This window comes from Leptopilina heterotoma, unplaced genomic scaffold (genome assembly GCF_015476425.1).
Source record: "Leptopilina heterotoma isolate Lh14 unplaced genomic scaffold, ASM1547642v1 Lhet_303, whole genome shotgun sequence".
NCBI lineage: Eukaryota > Metazoa > Arthropoda > Insecta > Hymenoptera > Figitidae > Leptopilina > Leptopilina heterotoma.
This window is the reverse complement of record NW_025111007.1, coordinates 75415-88197: the sequence shown is the minus strand read 5'-3', so window position 1 is coordinate 88197 and position 12783 is coordinate 75415. Positions and strand designations below refer to the sequence as shown.

General features: G+C 26.5%; 2 protein-coding genes across 3 annotated transcripts; one reads left to right on the top strand and one right to left on the bottom strand.

Moving 5' to 3' along the window:
• Positions 1-1164: 1164 nt before the first annotated feature.
• Positions 1165-4948, bottom strand: LOC122504537 (UDP-galactose transporter senju). The gene is made up of 6 exons (XM_043615690.1): positions 4499-4948; positions 4084-4198; positions 3918-3964; positions 3697-3836; positions 3235-3390; positions 1165-2446 (listed from the first exon to the last, which is right to left on the bottom strand). The coding sequence occupies exons 1-6, from the start codon at positions 4584-4586 to the stop codon at positions 1961-1963; spliced, it is 1032 nt and encodes a 343-aa protein (XP_043471625.1). The 5' UTR covers positions 4587-4948; the 3' UTR covers positions 1165-1960.
• A 1215-nt stretch (positions 4949-6163) lies between these two features.
• Positions 6164-10488, top strand: LOC122504536 (protein Rae1). Of its 2 annotated transcripts, none has more exons than XM_043615687.1 (7): positions 6164-6308; positions 6843-7114; positions 7189-7362; positions 7441-7512; positions 9177-9461; positions 9585-9779; positions 9901-10488. In XM_043615687.1, exons 2-7 carry the CDS (start codon positions 6857-6859, stop codon positions 9985-9987), a joined length of 1071 nt encoding a protein of 356 aa, XP_043471622.1. In that variant the 5' UTR covers positions 6164-6308; positions 6843-6856; the 3' UTR covers positions 9988-10488. The 2 variants fall into 2 exon arrangements, with proteins under 2 accessions (XP_043471622.1, XP_043471624.1); XM_043615689.1 differs by lacking the exon at positions 6164-6308 and adding an exon at positions 6402-6533.
• Positions 10489-12783: the final 2295 nt, after the last annotated feature.

Below are 12783 nucleotides of genomic sequence, written 5' to 3'. Positions count from 1 at the left end.
ATAACGTTAAATAAAAATTACAATCAAACGATTCCTTGTGTCCAAATAAATTGTTATTATTGTTTAAAAATTACTAATTACTAATATTCAAATAACTAATTTTAAAAATCGCTTCTTTTAGAATTACTAATTATAGAATGTCTAATTTAAAAATTATTAATTATAAAATCATTAGTTTTAAAATTAATTGTAGAATTACTAATTTTAAAATTACTAATTAAAGAATCTCTAATTTAAAAATCGCTAATTATAGAATCACTAATTTTAAAATCGCTAATTGTAGAATCAATGATTTTAAGATTACTAATTAAATTATAAATTTTAAGATTACTAATGAAATTACTAATTTTAAAATCACTAATTTCAGTATTATTAATTTTAAAAGCAGAAAAGATTTCTAAATCTTTGGAAGAGAAACAAATTCAACATTATAACATTTTCATTTATAATATCTATCAGTCATGGTAGTTTAGAAGTATCACAAAATTAAAAAACATTTTTCATACGCTATAACTAATGACATGTTTCTATCAAAAGATTATACCTAGACCATTTGTCACATGAGTGCCTCTGATATTATAATTATATTTTTAAGAAATTCAAATTATTTCAAAATATAAAAATTTACATTCCAGAGAATAACACTGCAAAAAGAAGTATCTTATTTAAGATGTTTTGGTAGTCATTTCTAAGATGTTATTGTAGTCACTTTTTAGTCATTTAAAATATCTTAATTTAAGATACTAAAAGCATCTTCGTACATATTTTCAGCATATTTTTCGGGAAAAAAGTTTTGAGGTTAACTATGGGCTTATATGTAAGACATTTTATGCATCTTAGTTTTTAGTAACTTAAATTTTTTTCGCATCTTACAATTCACGAGTATCTTATCGCTAAACATCTTGTTGAGACAGAAACATCTTAATTTAAGATACTTTAAAAAACTTACAGAAGTATCTTACTTTTTTAAGATAGAAGAAATATCTAAGACGTATAAAACATCTTAAAAATCAGTAAGATACTTTAGAAAACATCTTATTTTAAGATGTAAGATACCATTTTTCCATCTTACATCTTAATTTAAGATATCAAATAAGACACTTATTTTTGCAGTGAAGAAATATTTTTCAAACTACATTTTTAAACAATTATAATATTTAATACAATTCTCTTTAATGATTGCATAAAAAATGTAGAATGTAAATTTTTAATGATGAAAAATAGCCGTTGTCTGTATAATTATTATTATCAAACTTGAATATAAATATATTTCCTTTTTGATTAAGAGCATTAAAAATGTTTCACATTTTTTTTGTTTAAAAAAATTCTTTTCTTTAAATCTGACACACATAAAGGTATCTCTGTCAATATTAAAATAATCTCGGTATAATAAATAATAAAACTTAAAATCTAATAAACATTAACGCTAACGAAGTTTCTTTTTACGAATGTCGTATATAGATTTTAGTATTTACATTTTGTAAAAATAACGAAGCTTTTAGGTGTCATCGAAGCTCGAATTGTATCACAATAAACATATTTCAGTGTTTAACTTTTTTTTCGACTATAATTACATTCCTTAGTAATTATATAATCCCTTTGAAAATTGTCGATTTCATGTCGATTAATCACTTATACTTATATTATTCTTATAGATACTTTTAATTACATACTTAATCAAATATTTAATTTTAACAATAAAATAATATTTAATATTAAAAATATTAACTTATCATTTCTTATTTCGTTGTTTTTTCAAAAGTTCGAAAAAAATGTGTTAGGATCTACTTTGGATTTTAGATTGAGTTCCGATCTGTGTTCTGTCGGTAAAGTAGATTGAGCGGCAAATTTAAACTACTCGAAAATCTTGTAGATATTAGGAATTCATCTAAATACAAATTTAGGAATTGAAATTTTGATTTTGGAAAATATAAATGTTTCAATTAAAGAAACTACCCCTTTACACGACATTATCTTTTAAATTACATTTCTCCTCACTCGATCCCTCATGTAATCTGGTTTTACCATTTTGAATGGGATTCTGTGAATATAAAATAATCGCGTAGCTTACAATGGCAATGGCAAGAATGGTATTTAAGTGAATTGGAATATTAAAAAGTAACCAACAAAGAATTGCCGTAAAAACTAATTCTAAGGCACTGGCAAAACTTTTTACAATTGAATTTAAATTCTTGAGGAAAAAACTCGTCACTATACCTATACTCGCATTATTGAACATAACTAATATAACCTTTGGCTCGAAAAAGATACTGCTAACGGCATTATCAAATACGTGCGCAAAATCACCTTTTAAAAAGAGGAATGCCACATTACAGAGAATACTATCGAAATACATAAACATATTTTGCAAGAACATATCAACATTTGCTCCTTCGCCTTTTAAAAGATATTCGTTGTAAACTCCAGCTAAGCACGAGCAGATTGTCTAAAAGAGAAAAATTAACGATAATATTCACCTTGTAAAAATGAACAAAAAATATTTTCATTTTCATTTTATATTTATCATTTTCTTCTTTAAACTCAGTGGCTGAATAATCTAATCTACAACATAATAATCTACAAGTATGAACTTATGAAGAAACATTTTTTTCAACGTGAAAAAATACAAGAAAAAAGTCATTTTTTTCGAAAATTAACTATGTTGATTTTCAAATATTAAATTCGTTTTTCGATTTTTCCATAAATTTTCCATTCGATAATCATTAAAATACGTTGTATAATTTTTATCAGCAATTGTAACTCGTGAAACGTAATATGAGTTTATTGATTAATATCTCATATTTCATAACTGAGTTAATGTCTTAATAAAGTTTGATTTTTTTCACCTATCGGCAATTAATGTAACCACTTGGATACAAGAACCAATCGCAGTCCATTGAATCTCAATGGTCTATGTCTGGTTCTTGCATCAAGGGGTTCAATTATAAAAATTCATATTTTCGGTTGGGGTACAGTTTTTCTAAAACTTTTTTTTTCCTAATAAAAAAAACCTACCATATTTTCAACAATGTACATATAAAACAAAAAAAATATTTTAAAAAAAATTTATAAAAAAAATATTTATAAATATTTTCATTCAAAGAAATTGTTTATATAAAAATAATTTCATATTCTAAATAGAGATTCTGGAAAGTTTCTAAAAATATTTCTTACGGTGCAAAAGTTTTACGATATTAGAATAAAGATAAAATTTGAAAAGAAAGAAACACTTACTTGAACAAATATAAGTATCACATCAATGTTAAACTTGAAACTTGTGTCTACTATGCTATTATCAAAACTCAAATTTAAGTGCTTTACCATGCACCCGATAGTTAAAATAATCAGTGAAATCCATTGTTTAACGGATAATTTTTTCTTGAAAACGACCTGAAAAATAAAGCATTGAAAATTAGATCCTTAGAAGATAGTGGCTTACAATTTTTTTATTTTAATAAATATTTTAAAAAATTGTAAAATTTTTAAATATTTCATTTTAAGTATATTTAAAAAAACGACTAAGTTACTAATAGTAACTTAGTTTAGAAAACCAAAAAGAAGTTATGAATCTCCAATTGAATTCTTATTCCGGAAGTAACAAATTCTCAGGAAATACATTATCTTTCTGATAACGATAATACTAATACTATAATAATAATTCTCTTAAAACTAAAAAATAGAAATAAATGTGAATACCTGAAATATGAGTCCAGTTATAACAACACGAATTTGCAGAAGTAGAAAATAAGTCGTAGGATCGAATTTCGATAAATTTAGAAAAGTTAAATTGTTGTATAAACAGTACAAAGAAGACGGCACCATGTACAGTAGTAGAACTGAAAAAAAAATTACTCAATTTCTTTTTTTTCTCTGAAAATTATATAATTTTCCTTTTTTAAATAAACTGCTGTACGTACCTTTTCGATGTTTACTTATTTCTTTTAAAAGTGAAGACACCTGGTTACTAAAAATTGAAAATAATTATTTGTAAATACTTTTTAAAATAGCATGGAAGTATACCAATTTCAAAAATTAATCAATAAAATAAATTAGTTATTACTTAAAAAGTAATTAGAGACTTACTCTTTTAAATATAAGAGCGTTGAGATAATTAATTTTAATACTTCAGTCATTAATACTACTAATACAGTATTGTAATCATATTCTTTCTCATGTTGTGACCAAGTGACTAGAATCCCTGTAAAATTATTTCAAAGTTTTTACTATTACTTCAAAAGAATTTAAATTTAAAAAATAAAAATTTACAATAACATTGAATATTTATTATTTTGTAATTATATATTCAAATGAACTCAAGTTGATAATTAACTTTACACAGATAATAAAGAAAAATTAGTTTATTCACAATTATGATAAATAGTAATTTACAATTTAAATAAAATTTCAAACTACTTAGATAGACAAAAAAGACAAATAATTTTTTTCAAATGCATTGTAATTAAAATTATCATGTTTATAATAAATGTAAAATATTTACCTTGATTAACAAACAAACTCATGTATAATATAAAAATAATAAGACTCCATTTTCCGGGAAAAATTTCCCTCCAATTTATTGAAACCATTGTTACTTTAAACCGTTAACTTCACATTATTTAATCATGTCATTGTGAATATTACTAAATGTACGAAAATAGAAAAAAAAACAACGGAGAAATTTTAATAAATATCACTTTTTCATGAAAATGTTAAATTATTTATTAAATCACTATTCGGAGTATACTTCTGGAATTTGGGGAAATTCTGAAGAATCACATAATTCAAAATATTGCATCAGACAGAAGGATTCTTTTTCTTATTTTAAATATATGTGGAGTTAGTCTTTTAATTGACAATCTCTCTGCACACAACTACAACTGACTACAACTAAAGAATTTTTCAGAGTTGTCAGTTGTCACTGCAGACTGTATACTGCATGGGGAATGGAATGTATAATAGACTATACTAAAGTAGTCTGCTGCACAAAACGTGTCGATTCCTGTCGGAAATTCTTGTAATTCTAAGAATTGTCGTGTGTGGCGTAGTAGCTATAACCAAACAACCGACTATCGACAGTTTGAATTAAACTTCCCGAAGGAATGAAAATGCAGTCGAAATATTATTACGATTTAGTTTTCTAAAGAAATAACCCCACTTTTGTTGATAATTCTTCTGCAGCATCTGAAACAAAAAAGGGAGAGAAAAAATTAGTTAACCTCTTATTTTACTTTACCAAAATACTGTCACTTGGGCCACTTTGGAAGATCACGTTTAAAGGGAAGATCGAACAAAATATTTGTTTTAGTTCTTTTAAACTAAATCTTTTTTGTTGATGATTTTTCTACAGTATTTTTAACGAAAGAAAGAAAAAATTATAATCACTCTTAACGTTTTCTTTCTTTACTGTAACACTGTCAAAACATTGTTTCGAAAGAGAAAAAAATTCATTTGAAATATTGTTACCAAAATAAGTTTTACAACTAAGATATCAACATTTCATTGTTGATATAATCCCTTATCTGCGACAAAAAGTGTTGGCTTTTCCTTCCGTTCTTAATTAAAATCAGTGAATATTTTTTACTATTCCAATCAGTAATCGACATCTAGTTTAGACCTAAATCAGTGAAATTTGACTGATTTTCAAATGATAATCTTTAAATCAGTTAAATTCCATCGATTCAGATAAACTGGAAGTTAATTACAAATTGGCAAAAAGTGAGAAATTTTCTTGATACAGATTAAGAGTTTGAAACAGCCGTTTGTGTTTTGTGTATATAGCAACAAGTTGCAGTAAAATAAGAAAAACGAGACTAAATTTCTTTTTTCCCGTTTTAGATGCTGTTCAAATCATCAACAAAATAAAGTGTCTGTTTTAGAAAAGTAAATCGTAATAATTAATTGAACACTGTGGCTTATTAAAATACACTACTTTTTTCTCCTATCACAGTTGTGATCAACAATATAGGAAGTGATTGGAAGGAAACAAATTGCCGTCAACCAGGGTTGAGTAGTAAATTGACTCTCAATTTTCACACTTTCGTTCATAGCGCTGGCAGTGCTTCCCTGCGGTAGTGAATTAGAGAAACAGTCTTGACTTCAAAATATTCCTCCCCCCCACTATATTAGTACGTGATGCGCACTTTACCGGGAATTAACTTCTCTACCTAGAATTATAATTCAACGTTTTTTGAGTTTTTTCATTCCCAACCGTAGTCGGTATAATTTCCCTCGTAATTGAAAGTGTATATTTTTAAAATTGTGTAGATAAAAACATTATAAAGTTAACTGTCAAAGTACCTTGAATTAAGGTAAGTAATTTTATGTTCACTATTATTTCTACTAGTAATATTTTAATTTCTTCTTTGACTTACATTTGTATTTCCTATTAACGTTGAATCTAGACATTACAAAGTGGAAACATAACCTCAAAATTTATAATTTCAACAATTTATATTTTTTAAATAGAAAATGATAGTGATTCTACGCAATTGAAATCTGTGATAAATAATCTACACATTAGATTTAAACAAGAGGTGTTCATTCTATAAAAACAATGTGAAAATAAAAAAATCTAGATTAGAATTATAGATAGTAACATCAATTTAACCTGTTTAATTCTAACCCGAAACTACATCAGAAAATTCTATAAACAAAATTTAATTCTACAAAAAATATATTTATTGTAATTTTGTTAATTTAATTTTTTAACTCTCCACTATTAAATTAATAAAATAACTATTAAAGTAAAAACATTTTTAATTACTTTATACAAATTTATTCTATTTGAATAGTTTTTTTTAGAATTTTTATATGTACGTCTAACTCTATTTTCTCTTTTACAGATAAATTAGGTAAAATGTTTCCACAAAGTACAGCATTAGGAAATACGACAACGTCGTCTTCGAATCCAATGAAGGATTTCGAAGTTGTTTCCCCACCGGATGATTCTGTGTCGAGTTTAGCTTTCAGTCCTGCGACATTGCCGCAAAATTTTCTTGTCGCTGGTTCATGGGACTATAATGTTCGTTGTTGGGAGGTCGAACAAACAGGTAAAACAATTCCAAAATCAATGCAAACGATGGGAGGACCAGTTCTCGATGTATGCTGGAGTGATGTATGTTTTTATGTTTATAGCTTAAAAACAAAATATTAGCTAATATTGGATTTAATGCAAATATTAATTTTCAGGATGGAACAAAGGTATTCATGGCCGCTTGTGATAAAATGGTAAAATGCTGGGATTTAGGTTCAAATCAAAGTATTCAGGTTGCTGCTCACGACGCACCAGTTATGACTTGTCACTGGATCAAAGGGACCAATTACTCCTGTTTAATGACTGGTTCATGGGATAAAACTTTAAAGGTTCTTTTAATATTTTTTAGAAATATTTTATTAATTTTTATTCGATTTTCCATATTGATATATTTTACTATTTTATAGTTTTGGGATACTCGCAGTCCCAATCCAATGCTGACAATCAATTTACCGGAAAGGTGTTATTGTGCTGATGCGGTACGTAATTTTAAATTAAAAAATTGTGTACAAGTAGGTAAGTATGGAGATTGGAGAAGGAGATTGTGGTTGTTTGATGTGTTAGTATGGTCACTGATGAGTTATGAAATCTGCAGACGATATTTATTACATTAATGTCTGACAAAGATTTTCCTAAGAAAATCGAGTATACAAAAAGTAACGTACGAATTAATGGAGATTGGAGAAGGAGATTGTGGTTGTTTGATGTGTTAGTATGGTCACTGATGAGTTATGAAATATGCAGACGATATTACATTAATGTCTGACAAAGATTTTCCTAAGAAAATCGAGTATAAAAAAAGTAACGAGTTAATGTCACATTTGCGTGGGTCACAGTTTTTTTTCCATAAAAATACTAAGAAAAGGAAATTTTAAAAAATTCTTGTCAAAATTTCAATTATCTTTAAAAATAATAAAATTCTTCTCAAAAATCCAATTATTTTCATAAATAGTAAAAATTTCACAGGAATTCAACTACTTATTTACAAATTTTTTCGCAATAATTCAATTATTTTTATAAATATTAAAATTTTTACAGTGATTCAATTATTTTTATGAATAATAAAACCCATAATAGAATTTTAATTATTTTTAATACAATTTTAACCGAATTCCTCGAAAAATGTAATTATTCTTAAAAAATTTTATTAAAATTCGATTATTTAAGAAATTTGTTGATAAAATTCTTTATGAAAATTCAATGTTGAGAAACATTCTTATGTTCAATAATTTTTTTATTTATGTATTTATAATTGAATTCTCGTAGAATTTTCCAATAAAAATTGTTTTAAAAATCAATTTCAGTTAAAATTTTAGATAATAATGAAATATTAGAAGCATTATTGCGTGAATTTTTAGAAATAATTGCATTTTGAAAAAGTTTAATTGAATTTTTTTAATGAAATTATTTCAAGTTTTTATTTTCTTATTATATTTAATTGAAAAATGTCCGAATAATGAAAATTTCGTAAATTTGAATTGTAAAGAAATGGATTTGAAAATTCACTAGAAACCTTTGAAAAAAAATATTAAAAATAATTGATAATTTATTTCTTTCGAAGAATTTTAATAAAATTGTTGAAATTAATTACATTTTTCGAAGAATTTACTTAAAATTGTATTAAAAATAATTGAAATCCTGTGAATAATTTTATTATTTGGGGAAAATAATTGAAGTTTTGTAACGAATTTTTATTACATTTTTTTTAAATAATTGAATTTTTGCAACGAATTTTATTAAATTTCTTTTAAATATTTGAAATCCTGTAAGGAATTTTATTATTTATGAAAATAATTGAATTCAAGCAACGAATTTTATTAAATTTTTTTTAAATAAGCAAATTCTTTTGAGAAATTTTAAAATAGTATTTTTTGATAAATGATAAGTTCTCCGAGGGTTAAAAGAGCATTTAGATTAAAAAAGAAGTTATTTGTAAATTTGTTTTAAAAATTAGGAAAAAGAGATTATAGGTACATGATTTTGGGTGTTTTAGGAGATTTTATTAATTTAAAGGGGATAAAAGAGAAGTAAAATGGATTAGGTAAAAAAGAAAACTAACTGTTATCTCAGCGAAATTCTTTTTGAAAATTAGAAATTAATTAAACTGAAGATCGAGGAGAGTAAATAAAAGAATAATTTTTAGGATTATCCGATGGCAGTTGTGGGAACAGCAAATAGGGGTTTAATTATTTATCAATTGGAAGGCACACCACACGAATATAAGAGGGTCGATTCGCCCTTGAAATATCAGCATCGTTGTCTCGCTATTTTTCGTGACAAGAAAAAGGAACCGACTGGTTTTGCTTTAGGTAGCGTTGAAGGAAGAGTAGCAATTCAGTACGTCAATCCTACAAATCCAAAAGAAAACTTTACATTCAAGTGTCATCGATCTAACGGAACACCAAATGGTTACCAAGACATTTATGCGGTATGCATTTAAAATTTTCTGTCTAAAATATATTTAATTTTTCCAATTATCGGAAATTAATTTTTTGAATTTTATACCAAAAATCAGAATTTGTTAAAATTGGTAATTATTTTTTTTTGAAAGGTCAATGACATAGCGTTTCATCCAGTTCATGGAACTTTGGCAACAGTTGGCAGTGATGGTACATTTAGTTTTTGGGACAAGGACGCCCGTACAAAATTGAAACCATCAGAGCCTATGGAGCAGCCCATTACTCGTTGTTGCTTCAATCACAATGGTCAAATTTTCGCTTACGCAGTATCCTACGATTGGTCTAAGGTACCTTTAAAATTTGTTAAATTTTTAAAACATATAGTTTAAATAATTTAAGACCTTTTTTTTTAGATATTTACAGTTTTTATTTCATTTACAAAATTTATAAAATTTACTTTTCTTTTAGGGACACGAATTCTACAATCCAGCAAAGAAAAATCACATTTTCTTGAGGTCTTCATACGACGAAATGAAGCCAAGAACAACATCATAAAATCACCGACTAAAATTCAAAAATAGTACTTTACGTTCTTCGAATATCGCAATTTTTTGTTCTTTACTACTTTTATAAAAAATTAAATACGTTCAATTTTCTCTAAGAAATCAAAAGCAATTAACAATTTTGAAATTACATTTAGCGGCGAGATATTTTTTTATTGTATCGTATTTTTTTACTGTGAAGATTGTTAGCTCTTATGCAAAAAGGACATTGTGAGATGTGAATTTAGTTTAGAATGTTTCATAAAAAATTGTTAAGTGATAATTAATTGTTACCTCCATTCATTAAAATTACATGTTAATTACTCTCAAAAGTATTTACGATAAGAAAAATTATTTTAAAAACAATAAGGCAAGAAAAGAATTTTGCTTAAGGTCAATACTTTTGTATAGTAATGTAAATTATAATTCAGTTTACTTTATTGAGGTAATGTTAATTTTAACTTGTAAAAAGTAAAAATAAGTATATAATAAAAATGACAATATGTATTGAAAATGTCTTTAAATTAGTGCATTTTTCCCCGACCGAACGTTGCGTGATATGAATATTGATTTATTTTTTTTATTTACTTTCCTTTGGAGGAATGTTTATATTGCTAGATGGCGACTTCAGACAATTATTACCCGTTAAAGTAAATGCTTTAAAATTTTTTTATTTGACTTTTTATTCATTATTAACATTTTTATTAACGAATATAAATGCGAATGTTTCTGAATGTCAACTGAATGAACCTTCAGAGCATTTAGCGTGTGAAGTAACTATCAGAGGCTATTTTTTACTCTAAATAAAAATGGAAGTGATATTTAATGTTTTATGTAAATAGAGGATTATTTACCTTGTCTGATAATTCTGAAAAATGTTACGTTTGTATTTTATTCTAATTGTATTCGCTCCGAATATCATAAAATGTAGAAGTAAGAGTTTGAAAATTATAACCTCATTGAGTATTTTTCTAACACAATCTAGAAATTCTAGAAATCTAGAAAAAAATTTTATTTCAAAAACAGGTTATAAAAATTATAATTATTAATTAAAAATTTTAGCTGAGAACTCAACCGTATTTGATAGTTTGACTTGTAAACTTACACATTTGGGTACTGAATATACAGGATTTAAGAGTACGACATCGGGAGGTGTCAGATGCCAAGCATGGATTTCAAAATATCCGTTACATGAGGTAAAAATTTTAGATAAAATTAGTCAGAGTTGAGATAATTCATCTAGATCTAGCGGCAACTAATTTAGTTTTGATTAAATAAAACCGACGAAGTATTTTTGATTTTCTAATTAAATTTAATTTTGTTGAACATTTGAAGAAACGTAAATTATGAAAATTTAATTAATAGGTTGATACTTCAATAAAAGATAAAGATTTTCCTGAAATGTCTATGAGAAGAGCTAAAAATTATTGTAGGAATCCAACTAAAGATCTTAGGGGTCCTTGGTGTTATACAATGGATCCGTCACTTATATCTGATGATTGTGGTGTACCACTTTGCAATTATGGAGGTTAAAAAAATTTCTACTAGCTTTTATGATGCTAAAACTGGCACCAAGTTAATTTTTTAAAATCTTATATTGGTTTTAACCAATATAAGATTTGAAAATCGGGGGTTTTCGGGGTCGCTGATTACGAATCTGGCATCAGATTTTCAAAATTGCGGATCCAATATGTTTCCAGAGGCTTAACACAACTTCTGAAATTTTCGACCGCCATATTGGATCCGCCATTTTGAATTTTTAAAATCTGATACCAGTTACAGATTCATCTAGTTTGAGTGAATTAATTTCTTTTGTAGAATGTCGAATATCAGGCATAGGCGCAGAATATGGAGGCAGTAAATCCGTTAGTTCTTCAGGAAGAAAATGCCAGTCCTGGACACGACAGTACAAACTTAATTCAATAAAAAAGGTACAAAACAACACTGGCAGTAAGACACTGGAAGTAAGAAAAAAAATATTCTTCTTTCTAGACCCAAAAATTCGTATCCAAACAATTTGCCGACAATTCGCGTAATAAAGCAAAAAAATACTGCCGAAATCCGGACAATAGTCTTGGAGGTCCATGGTGTTATGTTGAAGAAGATAATTTTGAGTATGTTAAAAAGGAATTCTGTGATGTTCCATTTTGTGACGACAGAGGTAAACATATTTTTGTTATACGAAAAAGTCGAAGGTCTTAATAAAAAGACCCTTAAACTTTTGGTTATTTTTGTTATACGAAAAAATTTAAGAATAGAGAAAAGACCCTTTATAAAGCTTTTACTATTTTATAGATTGTTTAGTTTTTGTAAGAAATGCGTCAATTTATTCCACGTTAACAAAATTAAATGCTACTGGTAATGTAACTTTTTGGATGAAATTGTGGAATCCATCGAACGTGAGGAAGGTCACTAACTAACTATTATGTCTTACTACTTTTGATGATCCAAAAATCAATTACAAAAAAACTCCTTTTCAGGCAGAAGTAAAAATTTTATTAACAGTACTTCCTATTCCCACATCTGCGAAAATTATTGCTGAAGAATGGAAAGCAGGAGTTGAATTAAAAATATCAAATTCAAAGAGTGGACAAACATTTCCAAAACTCGAAGATCATGATTTTGAAGACTCTCCAAATGTTCTGCAAGGTTCTAAATGGACTGGTTTATGGATCACTTGGGGAGGTGGTTTTATATCAGCTGGTCTCGTTGGTTCAACAAAAGCTCTATTTTTGGAGAACTATAGACAAAAGAATACCATTTTGAGTTTATATCCAGAAAACTTTCTCTATTACGGTGTAATTGGTAC